At 36.4% G+C, this 26,495-nt stretch overlaps 1 protein-coding gene and 1 pseudogene across 1 annotated transcript in view; both read left to right on the top strand.

Annotated features, from left to right (window-relative positions):
• Positions 1-3,388: 3,388 nt before the first annotated feature.
• Positions 3,389-5,754, top strand: LOC125264374 (annotated as a pseudogene).
• A 2,337-nt stretch (positions 5,755-8,091) lies between these two features.
• Positions 8,092-26,495, top strand: part of LOC125263976 (protein kinase byr2-like) — a 25,051-nt gene continuing 6,647 nt past the window's right edge. The window contains exons 1-4 of the mRNA XM_048183176.1: positions 8,092-8,307; positions 8,500-8,688; positions 22,531-22,680; positions 25,962-25,995. Of these exons, the coding sequence (XP_048039133.1) occupies positions 8,092-8,307; positions 8,500-8,688; positions 22,531-22,680; positions 25,962-25,995 (589 nt within the window). The remainder of the gene's footprint in view (positions 8,308-8,499; positions 8,689-22,530; positions 22,681-25,961; positions 25,996-26,495) is intronic.

Genomic DNA, 26,495 nt, shown 5'->3' with positions numbered 1-26,495 from the left:
ATTTTACTTTCAATAAAACATTTGCAATAGATTTGTAAAAGGTGTTTTTACTGCATGTTTAGCTTGAGTTTTGTTGCATTTACACTGTTCTGACCACTAGGGGTCTCCATGGAGTCGGGTGTCAGATTGTTTCGAAGCCTCGAATCATCACGGCACATTTGATTCAACTGCTTCAGTGTTTCATGAAGCCTCGCTCTGCCCATCACTAGTTTGAACACAGCAGCGACTGAATGCTGGCCAAGATAGTCAAGCAGTGTGAAAAGAACAGTGACCCAACTACTTTGAAAATCATGCAGTCTGAACTCGGCTTAACTTAGCATGGCATGGCCAGGACCCACAATGGTTACACTGACAATACTTGACAAAGACACATGGCAAACATGAGGGCTTAAATACACACTACTAATGACTAGACGACACACACCTGTGAACATAATCAAGACAATTAACCAATGACAACCTAACATGACAAGGGGAGCACATGGCAGGATCACATGACTAGAACATGACGAACAAGGGAAGAACATGGCAAACAGGAACATGACACATGACAATGACTATAAATATGAAACTATAAACATAAAAAAAAACAAACAAAAAAAAAACACCATCCATGACACGGATAAACAAACTATAAACAAAGCAGCGCGTGCTTCCCGTTTTGAATATCAGTCATTCTGATCACTTTCTATATTCTACTTGGCTCATGTTATTATTAAAATATTCACCAGGAACACTCAGGTAAGATGACATAAAATTAGAAAAGCCTTCTGTCTGTACAGTTTTGACTTGTTTGCTCACTGTTTTGCTATTATTCTTGTGCTGACTCATTCATTAAACTGAACAGCCAATCAGAGTTCTCCCTCCCATGGACGGCCTGATGTACATGTTGAATCAGCCCCAAAAAACACAATGCCATCCGATTAGAGCCAAAAGCCAATCTACATTTTCATGTAACTGAGTAAATAAAAAACACCTTTGAATAGTGTGAAATCATCTTAACAGAACACAGATCAATGTTGGCGGGCTGTTTACAACTCTCCTGTGAACACAGACAAATATCCCAGCGTCAAAGAAATCTAAAGTTAATCTCTCGTTATGATGTTTTATTAACTAGGTTCAGGAGGAACAGGTGCAGATAATTAACCTAACTAGCTCAGGTGGAGAGCATTCAGTTAATCAATGCAACCATGACAAGAGGTATAAATACAGCAGACTTACCTCTGTTTGTCTGACAGCATTTCTTTCTCCGTCCAGCGAGTATTGATCTAAACGGTCACCACAAAAGCTCTCCTGGTAGAGTTTCCCAGTACCTGTCCATTGCTGTGAGTATTGAACTCCCATCGGAAGCTGCGAAAACTCTCTGGGTCGTGTATTCTAAATTCTTTCATTCTGCAGTCGGCCGATAGGGCCTGTTCACCCGACACCACAAGCCACTCCCGTTGGAGGCTCCATAGGCCCTTTAGGCTGGTTGTTGAACCTCACCACTCCTCCCTCCGTCCATCAATCGACAACGTCCATTAAGGCCCGTCCACCCAACGCAACGAGCTGCCCCCATCAGAGGCAACATGGGCCCTCCTTGTTCAACAACCAGGCTTCTTGAAACACCAGCTCTCCAATCTTAGGGTTTTTGGGGGGTTATTTGGTCTAGTGGCTGTCCTTTGCTCTTTTGCATTTGGAGGAGTACTCTGGGTTCGGGCCAAAATTTCCGAGCTCGGAGCCCTCCCCCGGACAGCACGGCAAATATGCATAACTCTTATGTTATGACTCCCTTGAAGAAATGATCAAGACAAATTCAAACACCATTGAAGAGCTGAAATCATCCCTCCTTTTGTCAAGGCAGAAATTGTGGATTTGCAGAAATCTGAAGTCGAACTAACAGCCAAAGTTACTGAACAAGCAACAATTATATCAGTCGGAAAACACGATCATTGAAGCAGAGGTGGAGGTGGTGTCTCCAACTTTATGGAGTTCCAGAAACAGAAAATGTCAAGTTCAAGGTGATGGAGATATGCAGGGGAGTGTTACCTGAGCTTGCGGTAAAGATGAGTGAGGCGGTGGATGAAGCTCACAGATTGTGCAGGCCGGTGTCGGGTCGAGCGAGGGTCATTATCATCCTTTTTGTGCTGCGTTGGGTGAGAAACTTCATTTGGAAAAGTGCAAAAAAATAGCGACTACTTCAAAGAAGTCAAATTACGGATTGGAGAAGACCTGACAAGAGAAGAAAAAGCGTCCCGTGCACTGCTCTGGCCTCGTGTACAAAAAGCACACAACATAGAGAAAAAGGCTTACTTCATCTGCTCTAAAGCATATATTGACAAATGTTTCCATTCTACATCAGAACGCCGACTCATTATTGGCCGGCTCCTGCATCAGCATCACACGAATACATCATGCTGCTCATGTGATCAGCCTCAGCCAGTACTGATCCGGCATTCAGACGTAACCTGGAAGTGCTGAACGTAAACAGCGCATGAGAATGACACAGAAGAGAAGAGATTGTTGAATAAAGTCATTAAAGTCGATGTCTTTAGTACTGTTCTGGACCTTGAAAGTGTTGATTATATTGCTATGGACGAGTCATATACCTCTTGGATTTCATCAAAAATATCTTAATTTGTGTTCTGAAGATGAACGAAGATCTTATGGGTGTGGAACGACCCGTAGTTTGGGTGAAAATCAGTTTGAGATACATCACCTGCCATTTTCTTACAAACAAACAGCTGGTGATGTAAACAGGAAATCATCTGTAGGATAAAGTGTCTCATTTAACAACTCTCGCTTCGACCTTCGTGGACAGCTCTGAATTGAGACACAGTTATAGAGTAACTTTCCTGTTGTTGAAATAAAACGAACAGATGAATAAGACTGGATGAAATATGACTAGAACAATAACACTCATTGTTTATCCTTCTGTTTCATGTCAGAGATGTAAATATTGTCCACCCTGAATGTCTAAATGTGGACATAAGCAAATGAGTGATGAGGATGTGTTTACATGCAAATGTGTTCATGTTTTATAAACAATGAAACAGTAAACAGCAAGAGTATGAAATGAAACAAAAGAAACATTTTCACAAAGAGACGAATTATAAAAAAAAATGTAGCAATATTTTAATATTCCAGCCAATCACAATCAAGTATTTAGAGGAAATAAGACTGAAACAGCAGCAGCAGAAGATGATGTTATTATTTCAGTGGGATAATGAGAGTCCAACAACCTTTACTAACATTATAAATGAACTTCAGGGGAATGAAAGCACAATATGAGCACTTTAATGTCTTTATCTCGTCTCTGTTGTGAATGTCTGCTGTGGTCTCCTGTCCAAAATGTCAAAAGTTTTTTTCTTTCTTTTTAAAGAGAAATAAACAAATTATGTGAAAATGATGTTCTGAATGAGGGATGAGAGCAGATATAATAATCGCACTGTTTAAAGCTGCAGACAGAAACATCAGACTCAGGACAGAAACACACGACCTCTAAAGTAAGAACAACTCACATGTTCATTCTTCAAACACAACTAGACTTTGAGATGTTAATATATGTTTTCAATGACATGATCATGTTTTACTCCAAGATGAATATGGGATTATCTGAGTTTTTCAATGTGTTTCTTCCTCAGAAATGGAGCAAACTCTATATTTCATTCTTCTTCTCATTGGTGAGTGTGTTTGTTGTTTTATTGATGGTTTATAGTTTCATCAGGTTTGACTCTGTTATGAAAAGCATTAAATCAAACCCTCTCTTTCACAGCTCTCTGCTCCGTATCTGAATGTGTTCAGCGTCAGTATCACTTTATAAATGAGATGAAGAGCTGGACTGAAGCTCAGAGATACTGCAGAGAGAAATACACAGATCTGGCCACCGTTGACAACATGAACGACATGAACGAGGTGAAGAGAGTGAGTGCTAATCCTCATAACTATGTCTGGATTGGGCTGAAGAAGACGGGTGTTGATAAATGGCAGTGGTCTTCAGGTGATCCTGTGCTCTATTTGAACTGGGGACCTGGATAACCAGATGATGAGTGTGCTGTGATGAAGAATGGACAATGGCATGATTTGTGATGTAGCAACAGCCAGACTTTCATCTGCAATTCATCTAACAATGGTGAGTTCAGATCACTACAATGCCAATAAACATACATTTTTAAAAGATACACTCTATACTGTGCAAAATTGTTATGCAATAATAAATGCTGCTGCTTTTTAATGTAGACATAAATATACTGTGGAGACTGTGGATGTTTGTCCACACTTTCAAAGCGATATTGAACACATGTTGATCTTTTTGTTGTTGTTGATGTGGGAATCTGACATTAGAGAGCATAGAGAATTATTTTTTCAACAAACTTTATACTGTGAATTATAAATAAAAAATATATATTAAAACATTGTTTTGACCAACATCATTTATAATAAATTAAGGTGTGCATACAGTTTTAACATATAGGCATAAAAGAACTTGCTCCATTTTGATATTTATAAACAGAACAAAGTTCAATTCTTGTCAGTGTGATTTTATTGTGTTACTTGTGACCCATATAAAAATATGATATAATCATTTGGTTTTGAAAATAAAAATAATAATAAAAAAGTAGATGTAATAAACTGAATGCCTTGAACTGTGTGATATTGCTTGATTCATTCATGTGTCTAAATCAAGTACTCTACATAAATGTGTAACAAAACATAACAGTTAAATATAAAGTTATATTAAAATTATCACAAAAATTCACAAATGTTAGTGTTATATCATCAAAATCAGTCAAAGTGTTTCTGATGTTTCCACTGCTGCTCCTGCTTACATCCAAACCATAAAGCAGCATAAGAATAATGAACAAACTGATTCATGAATCTGTTTCCATTTGTTTTTCTTAAAGCAAACACAGGACTCATCTTTGTCAATCAGATGATTAATTGGAGAGACGCTCAGAGTTACTGCAGACAGAATCACATTGATCTGGTCAGTGTGAGGAACCAGAATGAGAATCAACAGCTTCAGCAGTTCATCAATGATAATCACATATCTGATGATGTCTGGATCGGTCTGTTCAGAGACTCATGGCAGTGGTCAGATCAGAGTGACTCCTTATTCAGATACTGGAGGTCTGGTGAACCTGGAAATAAAGACTGTGTAGCGATCACTGATAATGACGCTCTGAGAGATTGGAATGACGTCTTTTGCAACAACCAATATCCTTTTGTGTGTCATGAAGGTGAGCAGATCCTCACAAACACACACAATCCATCCATCACCTCCAGATATCTTAAAGTACACACTACATGTCTGACATGACAAATTCCTCCACAGTGTTTGTTCTGCATGTTGTTTTTGATCAGTCTCTCTCTAGTTTCTGCTTGTGGTTTGTTCTGTGTCCAGAAAAACTGATTCTGATCAAAGAGAAGATGACGTGGTCTGAAGCTCTGAGATACTGCAGACAGAATCATGTGGATCTGGTCTCGGTTCATTCAGAAGAGATTCAGCGTGACGTGATGAATGTGGTCAAATGGGCGTCTACTGAGGCGGTGTGGTTGGGTTTACACAACTACTGCCTTATGAACATGTGGCTCTGGTTGAGCGGAGAGATCGTGTGCTATCAGAACTGGGCTACAGGGAACGGAGTAGAACCGGAAGACTGCAACCTCGAGAAGAGAAAAGGAGCAGTTCAGTCTGCAGGAGATCAGCGCTGGATCAGCCGTCCTGAGACTGACAGACTCAACTTCATCTGCAATTAAGAGTGAAAAGAAAGGTGAATGTTTATTACATTCACTGTTTTCATAATTACTTTCATTTGATCTTTAGTAATTTCTGACTGAATCTACTAATTGTGTTTTATTTCTGTATATTAATTATCATGACATAATGTGATCTTTTCAAAGTTTTCTAACATTCATGTTTAATATTTTTTATGTCTAAAATACAAACACAATATATGTGTGTTTTAAGAATCTCTTTGCAAATCTGGCATGTTTATGTGTCTTTATGTTTTTCACTCATTTTATCTATAGCAATAACTGGTTGAATGTGATTCAGTGAGCAGCAGATCCTGAGAATAATATTATTTGTGTCTCAGTAGAATGAAATCTGGATTATTCTTAGAAAGGGAGAAGTGAAGTGATGTTACAATGAAATGTAACAAATATGTACAATTTACATTTGATTGCTGATGTGTTTGTTTGATATTTAAGATAAAATATGACTTACAAAACATGGAAAATTTCAGCTGCATGAAATAAAATGTAAACAAAATGTATACAATGTAAACAAGTCACTGCTAAAGTCACACTTGATGAGGCATTTTTATCAATACAGAAAACAGATTTTATAGTTTTGATTCAGCAATAAAAGCTATGTTACGATCACTAGCTGGTGTGTATGTCCACCAGAGGGTACTCCCGTCTTGTTCACTGTCATTCTAACATGGACTAGATTTCCTAGAACTCACTGACCAGATGAAGAGGCTGTGTTCGAAATGGCACACTAACTTACTACACTGTAAAATCCTACAGTGATTCCAACTAACACTTTTTAGTTAACTTTACTTAATGTCTTAACTTAGATTATGCCTCTTTTACTCAGAAAACACAAGAGCAATTGATTCGTTTGAGTACCATTTATTTTGTCAAGCAAAAAAAAAAAAAAAAAAAAAAAAAAAAAGGAGGGGGGGGCAATTCTTAATAAACTTTTCACTCATTTCCACTTCTGCAGTTATTTTTCTGTTACATTTGCATTTCCTAAAGTCATCTGAAATATTTGATTGTCAATACAACTGAACAATTTGAAAAAAAAAACTGATGTTAATTTTCCTAAAATGTTTTTTTTTTAACTCACCATTATGGTGGTTAGTGTTCCTTTGGTTGAACACCTGGAACTTTATATTACTGTAACTCTCTTCCTTTCGATGCATTGATGCACCTTTAGAATAATGCAACTTTGATGCTGGAAGTACATTTCTTATCTATAAGAGTAGTAGATTAATAAAAAAGAAAAACACAACTACAGAAACTTAATTGGAAAAGCATTTTTTGAAATAAATGATTGACAAGAATGTTACTGTTTATATTAAAGAAATATCTGTTTATATTAAAGAAAGAAAGACGACTTATGGAAGCCCGTTTCCGCCACAAAAAAAAAAAAAAGCCACTAAAAAAAAAAAAAAGATGAATTGCGACTTTTTATCTCAGAATTCTGACTTTTTAACTCGCAATTGCGAGTTTATATCTCACAATTGCGAGTTATAAAGTCAGAATTCTGAGATATAAAGTCGCAATTGCATGATAAAAAGTCAGAATTCTGAGATATAAAGTCGCAATTGCGAGTTATAATGTCAGAATTCTGAGATATAAAGTCGCAATTGCGAGTTATAAAGTCAGAATTCTGAGATATAAAGTCGCAATTGCGTGATAAAAAGTCAGAATTCTGAGATATAAAGTCGCAATTGCGAGTTATAAAGTCAGAATTCTGAGATATAAAGTCGCAATTGCGAGTTATAAAGTCAGAATTCTGAGATATAAAGTCGCAATTGCGTGATAAAAAGTCAGAATTCTGAGATATAAAGTCGCAATTGCGTGATAAAAAGTCAGAATTCTGAGATATAAAGTCGCAATTGCGAGTTATAAAGTCAGAATTCTGAGATATAAAGTCGCAATTGCGTGATATAAAGTCAGAATTCTGAGATATAAAGTCGCAATTGCGAGTTATAAAGTGTCATGATCACTAGTGAGAGTGCCCTAGTCAGCCACTAAAGGGGACTCCATCCTGGACTCTTGTTTTCACCCCTTGGACTACAATTCCCATACTCACTCCTGGACTCATTATCTCATTGTCATTGCACACAGCTGTTTTGTGTTTCTTCATTAAGTGTCTGTCTATTTATACTCAGTTGTTTCTGTCCTTGGTTGTGGTTTGTTGTATTGTTACGTGCACTGTTTGTATCTCTGGCTTTTTGTTTTGTGGACTGTGGATTATCTGGATTTTGACCCCTTGCCTGCCTTTGGATTTACGTTTCTGGATTCCCCAATAAATGCTAATGCTGCAACTGGATCTCAACATCTTGTTCTTGTGTGCCCGTGACAGAACAAACCACCATGCAGAGATCCAGCAGCAGGAGACTCCGGTCATCAGTGGGGGCTGAGGAGGCTCAGGCCCTTTTGGCAACTCTCCGCCAGAGGAGAATGGGAGTGCGGGCATTCGTCCAGAAGTTCTGGTCACGGGCGGAGGGGTATGGTCTCTCTGATACGGTCCTCAAAGACACAATTAATAACTGTCTGGATAAACCTCTGCCGCAGTGGGAGATGGAGCTGGTAAGGGGGTTAAACTTTTGGAATTTCTCCAATTACCTGCATCTGCGTGGGAATGGGCTGCTTCGACTACCTCCAGCACCCGCTCCAGCCCGTGAGCCCACTCCAGCCCGTGTGTCCACTCCAGAGCCCGCTCCAGCCCGTGACTCCGCTCCAGTCCGTAAGCCCGCTCCAGCCCTTGTGTCCATTCCAAAGCCCGCTCCAGCCCGTGTGTCCTTTCCAAGGCCTGCTCCAGCCCATGAGTGCGTCCCAGCCCGTGAATCCGCTTCAGAGGCCTCAGAGGAGGTTGGCACTGAGTCTCCGCTTCCCACATCTAAACGGAGGAAGAGGAGGAGGAAGGCTTCCATCCCCCAAGACCCGGAGGCCTCTCCAGAGCTCGCTCCAGTCAGTGAATCCACTCCAGAGCCCGCTTCAGTTAGTGAGTCCACTCCAGAGTCCGCTCCAGTTAGTGAGTCCACTCCAGCCAGTGAGTCCACTCCAGAGCCCGCTCCAGCCAGTGAGTCCGCTCCAGAGCCCGCTCCAGCCAGTGAGTCCGCTCCAGAGCCCGCTCCAGCCAGTGAGTCCGCCTCAGAGCCCGCTCCATCCAGGGAGCCCGCCTCAGAGCCCGCTCCAGCCAGCGAGTCCGCGCCAGTCAGTGAGCCCGTTCCAGTCAGTGAGTCCGCTCCAGAGCCCGCTCCAGCCAGTGAGCCCGCTCCAGCCAGTGAGTCCGCTCCAGAGCCCGCTCCAGCGAGTGAGTCCGCTCCAGAGCCCGCTCCAGCCAGTGAGTTCACTCCAGTCCTGCAGGCTCTCCCTATCAGTCCAGTGATGGCCAAGAGGGCTCTCCACACGTTTTATGTTTTGGCTGCCTTGCATGCTTGGAGGATGCACTCGGAGCAGCCCGAGCCCGCTGCCGTCCCGGAGCAGCCCGAGCCCGCTGCCGTCCCGGAGCAGCCCGAGCCCGCTGCCGTCCCGGAGCAGCCCGAGCAGCCTGAGCCCGCTGTCGTCCCAGAGCAGCCCGAGCAGCCTGAGCCCGCTGTCGTCCCAGAGCAGCCCGAGCAGCCTGAGCCCGCTGCCATCACCGAGGGCACTAGAGGGCACTCCATCCTGGACTCTTGTTTTCACCCCTTGGACTACAATTCCCATACTCACTCCTGGACTCATTATCCCATTCATTGCACTCAGCTGTTTTGTGTTTCTTCATTAAGTGTCTGTCTATTTATACTCAGTTGTTTCTGTCCTTGGTTGTGGTTTGTTGTATTGTTACGTGCACTGTTTGTATCTCTGGCTTTTTGTTTTGTGGACTGTGGATTATCTGGATTTTGACCCCTTGCCTGCCTTTGGATTTACGTTTCTGGATTCCCCAATAAATGCTAATGCTGCAACTGGATCTCAACATCTTGTTCTTGTGTGCCCGTGACATAAAGTCAGAATTCTGAGATATAAAGTCGCAATTGCGTGATATAAAGTCAGAATTCTGAGATATAAAGTCGCAATTGCGTGATAAAAAGTCAGAATTCTGAGATATAAAGTCACAATTGCGTGATAAAAAGTCAGAATTCTGAGATATAAAGTCGCAATTGCGAGTTATAAAGTCAGAATTCTGAGATATAAAGTCGCAATTGCGAGTTATAAAGTCAGAATTCTGAGATATAAAGTCGCAATTGCGTGATAAAAAGTCAGAATTCTGACTTTATTTCTCGCAATTGCGACTTTATATTTCAGAATTCTGACTTTTTCTCACTACTGTGAAACGTTATTTCTCACAGTTCTTACTTTGCTTGCGTTTCCTTTCATTGCGACTGACCATCAGGATTACTGCTTTGTTATTATTATACATTAAATAGACCATCAGGATTGCTGCTTTGTTATTATTATACATAAAATAGAGGACATCATAAAGGATTATTTTTAGCGCCGATTTACCAATAAAGAAATATTGATTTTACTGGAGGAGACACATAAAGATTAGTCTCCGGACATATGCATTATGCAGGAATATGCATATAGAATGTTTCCACGGTAACCTTGTACACAGCGTTTCAAGGAGAAAAACAGCTTTTACTGCCATCTAGTGGGCTTAATACTAAAACAACCAATACCTATCATGTTTCATTAACTTTGCAACTCAAGGGTAGAATCATGCAATTCTGCAAATTACAGTCGAGGTATTTGGGCAATAAAAGTTGTTTTTAACAGAATGGATACACTAATGAATTTTACACAATAATAACAATATAATAATAATCATAATAAGAAGAAGAATCAGCTGTGGTGGAGGCGCAATAAATCAGACAAAGCTGAAGTGGCACATTTTATACACCAACAGCTTCAGACTTCACTGCAGCACGGCTATCGTTGGATGCACTGTTACAGACAGAGATACTGACCATCAGTTAATTGCGAGGAAAAAAAGTCAGAATTCTGACTTTTTATCACGCAATTGCGACTTTATATCTCAGAATTCTGACTTTTTATCACGCAATTGCGACTTTTTATCTCAGAATTCTGACTTTTTATCACGCAATTGCGACTTTATATCTCAGAATTCTGACTTTATAACTCGCAATTGCGACTTTATATCTCAGAATTCTGACTTTATATCACGCAATTGCGACTTTTTATCTCAGAATTCTGACTTTTTATCACGCAATTGCGACTTTATATCTCGCAATTCTGACTTTATAACTCGCAATTGCGACTTCTCAGAATTCTGACTTTATATCACGCAATTGCGACTTTATATCTCAGAATTCTGACTTTATAACTCGCAATTGTGAGATATAAACTCGCAATTGCGAGTTAAAAAGTCAGAATTCTGAGATAAAAAGTCGCAATTCATCTTTTTTTTTTTTTTAGTGGCTTTTTTTTTTTTTTTTGTGGCGGAAACGGGCTTCCATAACAACTGGTATTGTAATGCCTTTATTAAAGCATGTATTAATTACTTATTAAAGAATGAAAGAAAACTGATATTGTAATGCATTTGTAGAATAGAAAGGAAAAATATATGTATTAGATAGAAAATTTTGTGTTGACTGTAATTTTATTTAGTGTAGTGTATGTAAACTACTTAATCTGTAATTAATAAAACTATATTACTTATAACAAAGAAGCTCGCCTGTTAAAAAAAGTCTCTGATTTCTAAACTGAGCTGAACAGACCACGGAGAAGTCTTCTGAGACCTAGAGATTTCAACTACTTATGAATTAGGACACACTCCAGTGTTATTAAGATTTATTTGCCTGCACACAGAGCAGTGGAAAAGAAAGAGAGAGTAAGTAGTGACTCATGTAGATATAATACAGCTCCATCCACAGCAGTTCTCTCTAGCGCTGCTGCTCTCAATATAACAATAAACACCATTTATTCACATTATGTTAAATGTAGTATGAAATTAAAGGAAATAAACATGTTCAGTAAAACAATGAATTAAGTGCTTTACAAAACACAGTTTGCAATAAACATTTACTAAACAACACAGTGAATTCTTAAAAGCTATATGACAGAAACAATTGAAAAGAGAGAGTGAGTCATGTAGTAGCAATACAGCTCCATCTATTCGAAACACATGATAAGATTATAGAATGCATGAAATGGAAATAAAACTATGAAAATACCCAGAAATATGAATAGAAAACACACTTTAAAAAGCAATAAGTGTCCACTGTGTGCAATCCCCTTCATACATTGTCTAACATTCGATATGAAATTCATATTTTTAACTTTTAACGTGGAGCTGCAACAGAAACCAAAGGCGAAACTCTTTTGGGGTAACAACCACTAGATGACGCTTCGGTAGAGCAGCCGCCATTATGGGGTGAAAATGTCAACTGGATAACAGAGTCCGTCACATCTTACACACCCAAAATCGGCTAATTTCACAACCAAATCAGAAACGCGATAGAAAATTTATCAAATTCAGTACATTTTATGACACCTACAGTAAATGTTGTATTGTCCTAACATATATGTTTTATGTAATCAGTTGTGGAATCCAATCATTAACGTCTGAGGTAATGGCCTACTTTATTGAGTATTTCCATTTTATGCAACTTTACATATTTACTATTAATGGTAAATTAATAATGAATAAAGTTAAGATCACAATGTTTGTATAGCGTAATCCAGGGGATTAAAACGTACGCTATATATTTTTTTATAAGATTACTGGGGATCTTACGAGCTCGATTATATAATCGTGCTATTGGTTCAGTAATTTCCTTAGTGGTAAGAGACCAGATTGGAAGACAATAAGACATTGTTGAAAACACAATTGCATGTAGATAAGTTTCATAAACAGAACAAGAAAGATATGATCTAATCTTGTCATACACATAAAGTTTCTGATTCAGTTTTTTTTTTTTTTTTTTTGTTAAATTAGAAATGTGATCCCGATACGCAAGATGTGTATCAAGTAACACACCAAGATATTATTAAGTAACACGCCAAGATATTATTAAGTAACACGCCAAGATATTTTCTTCAGTGATTCATTACTAATGCTCAATCATCACTTAATTGTTACGACCCCTGGCTCAAGGGAAGCAACAAAAACAAGGGACACATGCAAACCAAATATTAAGCTCAAGAAGATGTTTATTTATTACTAAATTAAGGTAACATTAAATAATAGAATGAAAACAATTAAAGGAAATCACAATGTTTCTGTGTCCATCAGTAACGTCAGTGTGTAAGGCAGAGTGCATGGTTGGAAGTGTAATACAATGTTGAAGCATAAATGCAGGAGACAAATCAAACAAAACAAAGTCCAAAACCAAAACAAAGTCCAAAGCCAAAGTTCCCTCCTTGGCTCAACTGGAGATCTCTTTTTAAAGGAGCGCTTGAGGCACTGGTCACAGGTGTATCTACGGTGGCCCAGTAGTGCACAACACAACGAAATTAAAAAAGCAAACATAAGTTCACAACACAACGGAAACAAGCCAAAACACAACGAAATAAAGTCACAACACAACGGAATTAAACCACAACACAACGGAATCAAGCCACAACACAACGGAATTAAACCACAACACAACGGAATCAAGCCACAACACAACGGAATTAAAACACAACACAACGGAATTAAACCACAACACAACGGAATCAAGCCACAACACAACGGAATTAAACCACAACACAACGGAATCAAGCCACAACACAACGGAATCAAACCACAACACAACGGAATTAAACCACAACACAACGGAATCAAGCCACAACACAACGGAATTAAAACACAACACAACGGAATCAAGCCACAACACAATGGAAATGGTCCCGACCACTTGGGGGCTCTCAGAGCTCGGTAATATTACTATTCCTTGCCACTGTTCAATAAAGTCGACAGTTTTACAAAGACATCAATACCATGATTAGTTTTAAGTATGTAAGCATTGTATATCGACATGATATATTAATTAAAAATCAACTACGTTCACAATAGCTTCATATTTATACTTGTGAATGAGTTGACGCGATACCACGGCGCATGATAAAGGGAACATCCACCAATTCCACCAAGTGGTTAAAACGTATAATTTGTATTCATTAAAATTACTTTTAACATTTAAAAACAGACATGTTCAAATTCCAAAGGTTGTTAGTTACAATTGAGGAATTTTTGGGACAAAAACTCAGTTATTGGGGGTGCAAATTGGGCTTAAAATCTTCAATGACCAGCCTTAGATGAAATCAACTGACAATAAACAAAGTCATTAAATTTCTCAAGATCTCAGTTGCCTGTTGCTGGAGTACATGTTATTCTAGGAAATCACCTTGCAGGTGGGAAAGTTTTTCCTAGTCAGTAGTGATACACAAATCCATGGTAAATGAACAGCCTGACCTAGGTGTTCAGTTTCCTTCTGCTTTTCCAGCATCTGCAGTGACACAGGATCAAGTTCAAAAGTTTCGAGAAGTTATTTATCTCTCTAATTTGTTTTTAAATGCAGAATCCAAGACTGAATAGTCAAAGTCATGTGAAGCATGTGAAGTGATAGAGACACTAATGCTTGAAGCTCCTTTAAATGTTAGTAAGGAGAAGTTAGTGGCTGAGCAAAAATCAGATGTTTCCTTAGGAGAATGTGTTAAGACAGAGGTCAACGTGAAAGACAGAGCAGACGCTAAATAGGTTATTTTGGTAGGATGATGTGGGATGATGTGCATAATTCAGTTATTTATCTGACTCCAATATAATCAATCTGACATCATTACAGTTGTTATTCTTTAACCTCTTATTCTTTAAAGGTAAAATTCTTTCTTAGAACTGATGATAAAATGTAGCATTTAACCTGAACCTTTATATAACGAAAGATAAAATCACTTCAGATTTCAACATTATCAGTGATAAAATGACAGACTCTCAAAGTCTTTAAAGCAGGCAAAGTTATTTATTAAGTTACATGTTTAAATATACAGTAGAATGCTACAACATACAGTATAAACAAACAGGAAACCAAAAGATATGGCAAATGGATGGTGATCAAGAGGGGGAGAAGTACATTAACATATTCTTCTTAATGCATGTTTAAGCAATACATAGATTGAATAAGAACTTCTGCAGACGAAATAAGAAATAAGTGAAGGCTGTGGCTGAAGCCAGTTGTAGTTCTTGTGTTTCTTTTTCATCAATTTCATTTTCATGTATTATACAGGAAAGGTTAAAAATTAACATTAAGTTACAATTTAAATGGGCCTGACTCAGTTTAAAAACTGGTTTCCAGCAGGTTCCTGTTCTGCAGAACATAAAACATAAAACACAATTTACAACACAAGCTCAAAAAACACTTATACAAAACATTAGCACAGGCTAAACAAATACAAATGACTAAAAACAACAATACAAACGATACAAACAGAACTAGGACAATAAATAAATCGATCAGTGAGTTCAAGTGTGCCTGTTTAAGAAATTGGGTAACACTTTATAATAACGTTCAGTTATAAGTCATTTATGAATTATTAGTTAATGATTAACAAATCATTTACAAAACATGAATATACATTTATAAATGTTTGATAAGTGATCTACTAATATTTTATGAATGTTTAATAAATTCAGTTATAAGTCATTTATAAATTATTTGTTAATTATGAACAAATCATTTACAAAACATGGCTATACGTTCATAAATGATTAATAAGTCATATGTTAACATTTTATGAATGTTTTATTAGTTCAGTTAAAAGTTATTAGTTAATGATGAACAAATCATTTACGAATCATTACAATATACGATCATAAATGATTAATATGTGTTATGCTAACAATTTACAAATGTGTTGTAAGTTATCTCAATTAAATAAATCAAACAGATCATTAGTAGATGGTTCATAAGTTATTAGTTAAGACATTATTTATCACTTATAATAACTGAAGTATTTATGACAAAATTGTTTTAGTATCATTATCTCAATAAACAATTGTTAATCATGAACAAATGTTGAACAAACCATTAGTAAATGATCAGTATATGATTTATTGATGAAGTTGTAAGCTGGTCTGTGTTCAAAAGCACAAACATGCAGGTATGCTAAAACACTATTTTTAAGAGTAATTTATTTGTTTTGAAGTAGGTAAACATTTATAAATGCCTTACAGTCAGGTGATTCCAGTGGATTATATTAAATCCTTTCACTTATCAGCACAGACTTGTGTTCTGTGTGTGGGGTCTAGTGCTGAAGTCATCCTCTGATCCGGATTTACCTTCCACTGAAGCTCACATCAGGTACACAGAGTTAAACACTCCATGTGTGTCAGAGAAGACAGCTGTCTATACCCTCACCAGTCAGCACTTACACTGCAGTACACACTACAAAGTGTTAAATACCTGTTATAGATGATGTGTAAATGCATGAATAAATCATTTACAAAGCTTTCTGCATCCCCTATTCTAAAGTGTAAACTATTCTTCACTTGTAAATGTGTTACGTATCATTTGTAGACCTTTCTTTCCTGTTACAAATTATTTGTATATGTATACAAGTCATTTATAACACTTTCTGCATACCCTAATCTAAAGTGTAAACTATTCATCACTTGTAAATGTGTTACACGTCATTTGTAGACCTTTCTTTCCTGTTACAAATTATTTGTATATGTATACAAGTCATTTATAACACTTTCTGCATACCCTATTCTAAAGTGTAAACTATTCATCACTTATAAATGTGTTACATATCATTTGCAGATCTTCTTTATAAATTATGTAGCTACAAACTGCAATTTGTAAATTTACCATTTATTTGCCATATGCAAAGTATATATTTCAGTTACAGGATATAAAAATCTATACGAATCGCGATATTTAAATTATATATTTTTATATAAAAATTATAATATTTTTATGCAAATATATTTTACTATTATATAGATATCTTTGAGCCCCTAACTCACCCCTTATACCTAAACATGACCATTTTTACATGACCATGACCATTTTTAGCCACTTCACAAAAATAAAAACGCAATATAGATATATTTACAGTGACTGTTATCTTAGTTGATATACTGTTGTATAAAAAAAGAATAATTTTAAGCTTCCTACTCCACCCTATAACCTTAAGCATAACCATTTTGACAATATACGTAGTGTAACAGGCAGATAAATGTACGTTAAGTCACAATAATTTATTTAAAACATTACAAAAAGCAGTATACAGAACAGACGACGTGTGTGCTACATTACCAGCGAAATGACAGCAAATCATAATTTTGTGTGAGTAACAGAATGAAATTAAAGTGTTTAATCGCTGCAATCATTCCTCTGATCTGCATTTCCATCCTTTTAAGCGTCACGCTGAATCTAACACAGCAACTCAAATTCGGCATGTCGCAAACACTCTATGGTATTTGCAAATCACATGTGACAGCCAATAAGGAGCGAGGTTTGACATCACTGCCGCAAACCTGTGTCATATTGTTAGACGCGCCAATTTTAATTTGAAAGTTATGAAACGGCGGATTGATACGATTATTAATGTATAATGGTTATATTACGTTATAAGAATCTTTTCCTCACACGATGGCATCGTACGACTTCTGAAGACTTGAAAATAATGCACGAAATAATGGACTATGTTTATCAGTTTATGGTACGTTTTCATGTTATGGTGAGGAGCTGTTCCATGAAAAACAAAATAAAAAATTAAATGATTAAGTGCTGGTTAAACGGTGGCAGAGTGTTGATTTATAAATTTATTATTATTATTATTTTTTTAAATAATGCAAATTTTAGGTTTGGGTAAAGTGATGGAGTGAGATGGATCATGTAACAGGAACATCTGCAAATGATGTGTAACACATTTATAAGTGATGAATAGTTTACACTTTAGAATAGGGTATGCAGAAAGTGTTATAAATGACTTGTATACATATACAAATAATTTGTAACAGGAAAGAAAGGTCTACAAATGATACGTGACACATTTACAAGTGAAGAATAGTTTACACTTTAGAATAGGGGATGCAGAAAGCTTTGTAAATGATTTATTCATGCATTTACACATCATCTATAACAGGTATTTAACACTTTGTAGTGTGTACTGCAGTGTAAGTGCTGACTGGTGAGGGTATAGACAGCTGTCTTCTCTGACACACATGGAGTGTTTAACTCTGTGTACCTGATGTGAGCTTCAGTGGAAGGTAAATCCGGATCAGAGGATGACTTCAGCACTAGACCCCACACACAGAACACAAGTCTGTGCTGATAAGTGAAAGGATTTAATATAATCCACTGGAATCACCTGACTGTAAGGCATTTATAAATGTTTATCCACTTCAAAACAAATAAATTACTCTTCTTAAAAATAGTGCTTTAGCATACCTGCATGTTTGTGCTTTTGAACACAGACCAGCTTACAACTTCATCAATAAATCATATACTGATCATTTACTAATGATAATTTACTAATAATCATTAACTAATCACTGATCATTAACTAATAAATTATAAATGACTTATAGCCAAATTAATAAAACATTCATAAAATGTTAGTATATCACTTATTAATCATATATGAATGCATATTCATGTTTTGTAAATGATTTGTTGAACATTATCTAATAATTTATAAATGACCTATAACTGAATTAATAAAACATTCATAAAATATTAACATATCACTTATCAATCATTTATGAACATATAATAATGTTTTGTAAATGATTAGTTCATCATTAACTAATAATTTACAAGTGACTTATAACTGAACGTTATTATAAAGTGTTACCAATTGTTGATATCAAGAATTCATATCCTGAAAATGAATAAAAGTCAAAACGGCTTGCCATACATTTCCTATGTTCCTCCCTGTTCCACACCTGTACTCACTCCCTGGATTCCCTGCACCTGGTCTTCATAATTAGCACTCCCTATATTTTGGACTCGCTTCCCTGCACTCCTTGTCCATTGTTAATTGTCATATTGTCTTCTTTAAAGTATATTTATGTTTGACACCATCCGGACAGCAACGGAAAGTTGATTCTGCGCTCATTTCATCTATGTAATGTTTTTAAAAATGTTGAAGATTTGTATAGCAAATGAGAATCGATCAAATTATTGAATATATTTTGTTAAAATATATTCCCCCCATTAATGGAGCTATAGGCCTATTTTGGGTAAAATAATAGTAGCCTAAGTAATAATATAGCTAGTTACTGTATTTTCAAAATGAACATATCTAAAAACTATTTTTGTTGAACAAAAATGAATTATTTTATGTAGGCTAGGTATCAAATTAAACCAAATACAAACTTTGCTAAACTGGAGTAGTGAAAAGCAATTTTTTTTTAAGGTATGTACTGTTGTATTTGAAGGTGAATTCGCACTTGCTCAGAAAAGATAAATATTAGGTATGCAGCCATTTTAAAATTGTAAAATACTTATTTTGCATTTTTACTAGTAAGAATTCAATTAGAGAGCTCTACAATTCAATTCTTACTAGTAACAATTATGAGAGCTCTATAATTCAATTAGAAAGCTCTGAGAGCTCTTTAATGCAATTGCAGAGCTCTCTTATTCAATTGCAGAATATATATATATATATATATATATATATATATATATATATATATATATATATAACAGGACAAACAAACAAAATCTAACACCTCAATCAGTATGAAAAATATCACCATAAGTCTTAAGAAACATGTTATTCTTATTATTATCAATGAACAAGCAAAATCTCTGCAAGAAAGATATCAAATCTAGGCAAAATCTTGAGAAGTATGTTTTTGTGAATAAAAAAATTACAATGCAACAAAAAAAAATGACAAAACATATAAGATATAATATAAAAATATATCTTTCAGCAAAAATTTTAAATCATGTTTTATAAAGGAAGTATAACTTAATAACTTAAGTCCTCCCAAAGAGATTTAACATGATTGCAATGGTAGAATAAATGAAGTAAAGTTTCTTCCTCAACTTTGCAGAATACACATAAATTAGAAAGATCAAGAAGCAATTTGGGAGTTTGCTGGGTAGACGTTATGTAAAATCTTAAAGTGTACCTCTCTTATTTTATTGGAAATCCAAATTTTCCAGGTAGTAACCGTGCTTTCTTCCAATGAATTTTGTCAAATAAATTGTTCCAGAAAAAAATTACACCTATAGGAGATGTATATACACTGAATAATGTAACACTCGCTTTATTGTTACATTTTATTTATTTTTTTATCAAGAAGACAAACACCATCAAATAAAGGGTTTAGGCATAATTGTTTTTTTCTCATTAAAGCAAAGGTATGTTTTAAATAAATGCACATTACTTGGAGACAAAGCTTTGAAAACAGAATTGAAAGTTTTAGCTGGCAGAGGAAGATTATACAAAGTCGTAAATTCTTCATATTCCAGTATAGTACCATACAATATTTTTTATATAAATCCAAAACAAAAACAATGCCTCTTTCATACCACTTCTCAATAAAAAGTGTTTTTCCATGAATTCAAATATTCAAATTATTGCAAAGAATTTCTTTGTGGGGAGAAAAGTTGTGCACGTAACAGCTTCCAAGCAAGTAAAGCATGTTGATGAAATTTAGAGAGAGAAATCGGCAATTTAGAAGGGGAGAATTGCATTTTAAAAGAGGTGTATTGATAAAGATAGCGCCTATTGGAAAGTTTGATCTGACGTTGTCGAAGTTGTGAGATCCAGGCGATCACCGGGCGCTAAGTGCTCATGTACCCCACCGAGAACAGCTGTACCTCCACTAATCCTTCTGACGTTTGCTGCTGGCTCTAATGCCTCTGTAGCGGCTAAACATATACAGTGGTGGTCAGAATTATTGGCACCCTTGGTAAATATGATCAAAGATGACTGTAAAAATAAATCTGCATTGTTTATCCTTTTGATCTTTAATTCATAAAATTAGCAAAAATCTAACCTTTCATTGAAGGAAAAGAATTGAAAGTGGGGGGAAAATCACATTATGAAATAAATGTTTTTTTTCCAAAACACGTTGGTCACAATTATTGGCACCCCTAGAATTTTTAATTAGTAAAATATCTCTGAAGTATATTCCCATTCATATTTACATTTTTTTAGCTCGCCAGGGTGAACATGAAATTGAAATTGTCCAGCCATGACTTCCTGTTCCACAGGAGAATAAACATGAGGAAACACAGAGGCCAAATTCCCTTAATCATTCATCACAATGAGTAAAACCAAAGAATATAGTTCTGATGTGCAGCAAAAGATTGTTGAGCGACACAAAATAGAAAGTTGCTGTAAGAAAATACCTAAAGCATTGAAAATACCCATTTCCACTATCAGGGCAATAATTAAGAAGTTCCAATAAACTAAAGATGTTACAAATCTGCCTGGAAGAGGACGTGTGTCTAAATCGTCCTAATGTGAAGTGAGCAGGAAAGTTTGAGTGGACAAAGACTCTCCAAGGATCACAGCTGGAGAATTGCAGAGATTAGTTGAGTCTTGAGTCTCAGAAAGCCAAAAAAAAAGATCAAACAGCACCTACATCCCCACAAGTTGTTCAGGAGGGTTAAGAAAAATCCTCTGCTCTCATCCAGAAACAATCTCCAGCATATTCAGTTGTCAGACATGACTGAAACTTCAAACTGGACCGGCTTCTATGGTCAGATGAAACTAAAACAAGAGCTTTTTGGCAGCAAATCCACCAGATGGGTTTGGTGCACACATGGATAAAAAGTACCCCATGCCCACGGTTAAATATACTGCTGGATCTTTAATGTTGTGGGCCTATTTTTCTGCTGGAGGTCCTGGACATCTTGTTCAGATACATGGTATCATGGATTCTATCAAATACCAACAGATAAAAAATCAAAACCTGACCGTTTCTACTAGAAATCCAATAATGGGCCATGGTTGGATCTTCCATCAGGACAATGATCCAAAACAAACATCAAAACCAACAAAAAAAAATGTGTCTCTGAGCACAAAATGAAGCTTCTGCCATGAACATCGCAGTTCCTGACCTGAACCCTAAAGAAAATGAGTGGAGTGAACTGAAGAGAAGAAGCATCAGCATGGAGCTGGAATCTGAAGGATCTGGAGAGATTCTGCATGAAGGAATGGCCTCTGATCTCTCGTCAGGTGTTCTCCAAACTCATCAGGCATTATAGGAGAAAACTCAGAGCTGTAATCTTGGCAAAAGGAGGTTGAAAAAGGTGTTGAATAAAAGGGCGCCAATAATTGTGGCCAACGTGTTTGGGAGAAAAACATTTATTTCATAATGTGAGTTTCCCCCACTTTCAATTCTTTTCCTTAAATGAAAGGTTAGATTTTTGCTAATTTTATGAATTAAAGATCAAAAGGATAAACAATGCAGATTTATTTTTACAGTCATCTTTGATCATATTTACCAAGGGTGCCAATAATTCTGACCACCACTGTAATTCAACTTTTGTATATCTAACGGGCGATCTTGTATCTCTTGAGTCTATAATTTGTTCCCTGACAAATCGCTTTGGCTGATGGTAAAGTGCAGTTTCATTATAGCCTATTTCACTTTATTACAGTAAAAAGATAATCAGAGTAGGCTATGCACATGCCTGAACCAAATATTAATGTTTAATGTTTTTAAAATGTAAACGAAAAGAGGGAGCGTTGTGTTTTATATTTCGTTTTGCTACATGCAGTGAAGATAATCAATGAATGTGTTGCCTAAACCACATTTGTGAGGCTATTAGCTACTATGTTTAAGATTTTTTTAATTAAAACTAAAAGAGGCAGAGTGGTGTTTTATAACATATTTCGTTTTATTGTTGCCAGAGCGAGCTGAGAGAGACGCTGTCAAGAACGCTGCTGTACCATTTGCAGAATCACGGCTTGTGTCCTCCCATCCTTCGGGAGTCCGTTCTCCTGAGTCCAACTTGCCAAGTCCGAACTACTAAGGACGCAAGTCCGAACTTTGCGTACTTGGTATTGAGAAACGCCTTTCAAGCGCATTAATCATAACATAAAAAAAAAAAAAAAGGTTCGGTAAGTCACATGATTTCTGCAAAAAACGAGAGGACATTATGGGTCAGTGCTGCAGGTTTCTCGGTTTTTCCGCCCACAAATCTGTAAGCGGGTAAGCGACTCTATAAAGCAAGCGGACTTGGCCAATCTGGACATAAGAGAAGAGGAAAGGTTCCGTGCATTTTAAGCGCACATTCGTTTTTTTCGTCGCGCTATAGAACAGAAAGTTGCCTTGTTTTTAGTGCGCGGATAAGCTCAAGCTTCACCTGTTTCATCGCATCCTTCATTTTTAAGCAAAAAACAAAAAAAACAACAAAAAAAAAAAAAAACAGGAGGTTCGATCAGGACTTCAAGGTAGGTATGTAATGGTATTAACACAATTTTGGTATAAGAACGTTCTCCAAATATTCAGTGTTGGTTCTGGGAATGTAAAAAATGTCCAGTTTTCATGATGTTATAGAGAAACGTGTTTAAAAAATTGTATGATATGTTCCTTAAACATCACTGATTTAAAATTCAACATTGAATTTTTATTTGTAACATTCCAAGAACATAAAATGTTTTGAGATTATTACTTTTTTTCTCATATAACGCTTCAATTCCAAAAGTAAGCAAAACAACAGAAAAAGTAGCTAGTTGTTTAAAACTAAACATTTTCAATAAAACAAACAGCTAAACCTCTGTTAATTCTCAATAAGAGGTTCTGTAGACGTGTGACAGAAATAAAGTCAGTCTGGTTAGTAATAAGTGAAGCTGGTAATGCTGTTTGTGGATTTGTTTAATCAGATCTTCAGAGATTTAATGTCTTTTATGTTCAGTTCATCTGGAAACAAGTTGGAAGTAAATTTACTTGAACAGATTTATATAACTTAAACTTTATAAAATGTATGTAACTGCCAGAAATGACGTCCATCCGCTGGTTTCACAGGCTTAAGCTAGTCCTAGGCTTAAATGTGTTTGAGCTGTTTAAACTGAAAGGAACTTGCACTGACTTATCTTAAAATATGTCAGTGCCTTTTGTCCCAAGATGCACACCAGTGATGTTTTTGGCACGTGTTCTATGGCACATTTATAAAAGCTACTTTGGAGGTCCTTATTCAGTGGTTCAAAAAAAAAACAAAAAAAAAAAAAAAAAAACAGCCGTCGCAACAGCGTTCATGTGCGCGAATATATAGTGAATAGCTCCTCTGCCGCCATCTGATGGTTATAGTGGTAATTAATTACCAATATATCTCGTTGCTGCGAGATGATGTTAAAGAAGCTGAACTCGTGACACGCTGTCAAAAGAGCTGTCCAAAGCATTTTTTGTTAATTTATATTAAAAGTTCTGATCTATTGTTCTCTCTCACTGTTATATTTTCAATGTTTTGATTTAGTGACAGAATCGTCCAGTGCACAGTCAAAAACTACAACAATTACACAGATAGCCTCATAATAAATAAATAAATAAATAAATAAATACATCTAATAGAGGGTAAATTTGTATAAAATAGACAATAGAAAATATACAATATATGTACAATTATTTAAAATTAATGTGAAAAAGAGGTGTTAACGTCCTGAAACTTTCAGGTTTGAGGTTTCTTAACAGTGCTGTCAAAATGTTTCGATACATATCTCTCTACTAAAACTGTTAAACAGTCCAATACCGCTTTTCTGCAGTATATACACCGACACCAGCAGCGTTTTCTTTCTCTCCTCTCCGACAGTGAGTTCACGCACACCGCAGTTGAACATAGACACGACTCATGTCACTCACTCAGAGCATTTGTCAGCTAAAATTCATTCAGTGTTTGCCATTAATGACCCTGAGCCACTGTTTCATAATGAACCGAAAATTGAAAACATAGCCTAACATAAAGGTCTCTAACGTTGTATTTTGCCAACAAACAAATCGAAACCATGAAATGGCTTTGTGCCTTTATAAAACAGCAAAAGACGGTGATTTAACTGTATTGGCATTCTGTCTGTGCTGTGTGTTTGTTTTTTTTGTTGTTTTTTTTAATTATATTTTTGTAATAATGGCATCCTAAAACACCAGTGTCTAGTGAGACTCTACTAAAAGATGTTTGAGCCCTCTTTAATGTCCAGGTACAAGTCAATGTTTTTTTTTTTCTTTTCAATTTGCACACTGGACATGGGTTGACGCTCTTAATTTAGAGCTCTCAAAGTGCACCAAAACGATGCATTTAACCTTAAAATGTACAAAATTTACTTACGAAAGTTCCTTTGATGTCAGTAACGCTGTTAACTCCAAATTAAAATTAATGTTTAAAATGTTTACAATGTCTGGCTCCGCCCCTGCTTGGGGGTATTTAAATGTTCATGAGGTAGATGGCCTGATGAAAGAAACTTTTCATATGTCTGGCTATTCTGGTGCTCAGTGTAGTGCTGGCCAGATTGCAATGGTTCAAAGAGGAAGTGGCAGAATGTTTATAAAGATCGTAAAACTACTCCATATGGATATAGTGGTTTAGTCCAAATGTTCTGAAGAGACATGATTGCTTTATATTCTCATGTGTCACGCAGCATGTTTGGTCTTCCACATGAACCAATGAGGTACATACTCGTGTTACGCTCAATTGATATGGATTAGTTTTACGATCTTTATGAACCTTTTGAAGTGTCAAATTGGTAGTTGTGCAGCTGTCAATGGAGGGACAGAAAGCTCTCAGATTTCATCAAAAAGATCTTCATTTGTGTTCAGATGATAAACGAACGTCTGACAGGTTTGTAACAACCTGAGGGTGAGTAAATAATGAGAGAATTTTAATTTTTTGGTGAACAAACCCTTTATGATTTTAAGGAGGACAAAAACACCTTCGAGTTCCATCTCAACAACAAGATATGGCAGAATTAGGAGATCTTACAGTATTCAGTTGCATTATATGTTGAACAATAAAAGAGCTTGATGTGCAATATTTCAAATGTAAATATGATGGATATTTAATTAAGATTCAGTCATTTTCTTTCCCCTAAAGATGGATCAGTTTCACACCAGTTACAGCTCTCCTAGTGGGATCAGTGAGTATAAATTTCATATTGAATTTGAGCAACATCAGTTTTATGTTAGTAGCATAAAACATCAAATCTCCCTCAGAATTTGATGCCAAGGGCAAAAAGTAGTATTATCATGGGCCTACTAGTGTCAGGGTTATGTCTATGTCTGTGTGTTTTGGTTTTGTTTTTCCCTGCTCCCTGCTCCCTGCTTTCTGATTAATCTCACACCTGTTTCTCTTCAGTTCATTAACTCCCCCTGTGTATTAGGCCCTAAGGGTATGTTTACACAGCAACAATGTACTAAAAACAGAAAATTATTTGATTTCCTTTTATCGTACAGACATCAGTGATGTCAAAACAATCCCATTTCACACGGATCCATGAAAACGACTACGAATGCTGTATTATACATGGCAGGCCAGTAGTTGGCGATGTCACTTTGTAAAGAAACATGTAATGCATATGTGCATGATGTTACCATTTTCACAATTTTTTTTTTTTTTTTTTTGTAATTTACACAGTGGTGATAACAGTATTGTTGTGTTTTGAAACCAGTTTCTAAAAGTTTACTTTTTCAGGCTCCCAAAACGCCATTGTTGTGTAAATAAATAGCAAAAACGCATAAAATGTTTTCCGTTTTTAGGACCACACAAGGGACTTTATAGATCTTGCATGCCTCACCCATTATCCGGACGAAGGCACGCCTGCCCATGAATGGTCCTCAGGGGAATTTCGCCATCTGCCCCAGTGATGAGGACATCACCAGCCCCACAGCC

Source organism: Megalobrama amblycephala, linkage group LG3, assembly GCF_018812025.1.
Source record: "Megalobrama amblycephala isolate DHTTF-2021 linkage group LG3, ASM1881202v1, whole genome shotgun sequence".
Lineage (NCBI taxonomy): Eukaryota > Metazoa > Chordata > Actinopteri > Cypriniformes > Xenocyprididae > Megalobrama > Megalobrama amblycephala.
Note: the sequence above shows the minus strand (reverse complement) of the source record. Positions and strands in the feature narration are given on the sequence as shown.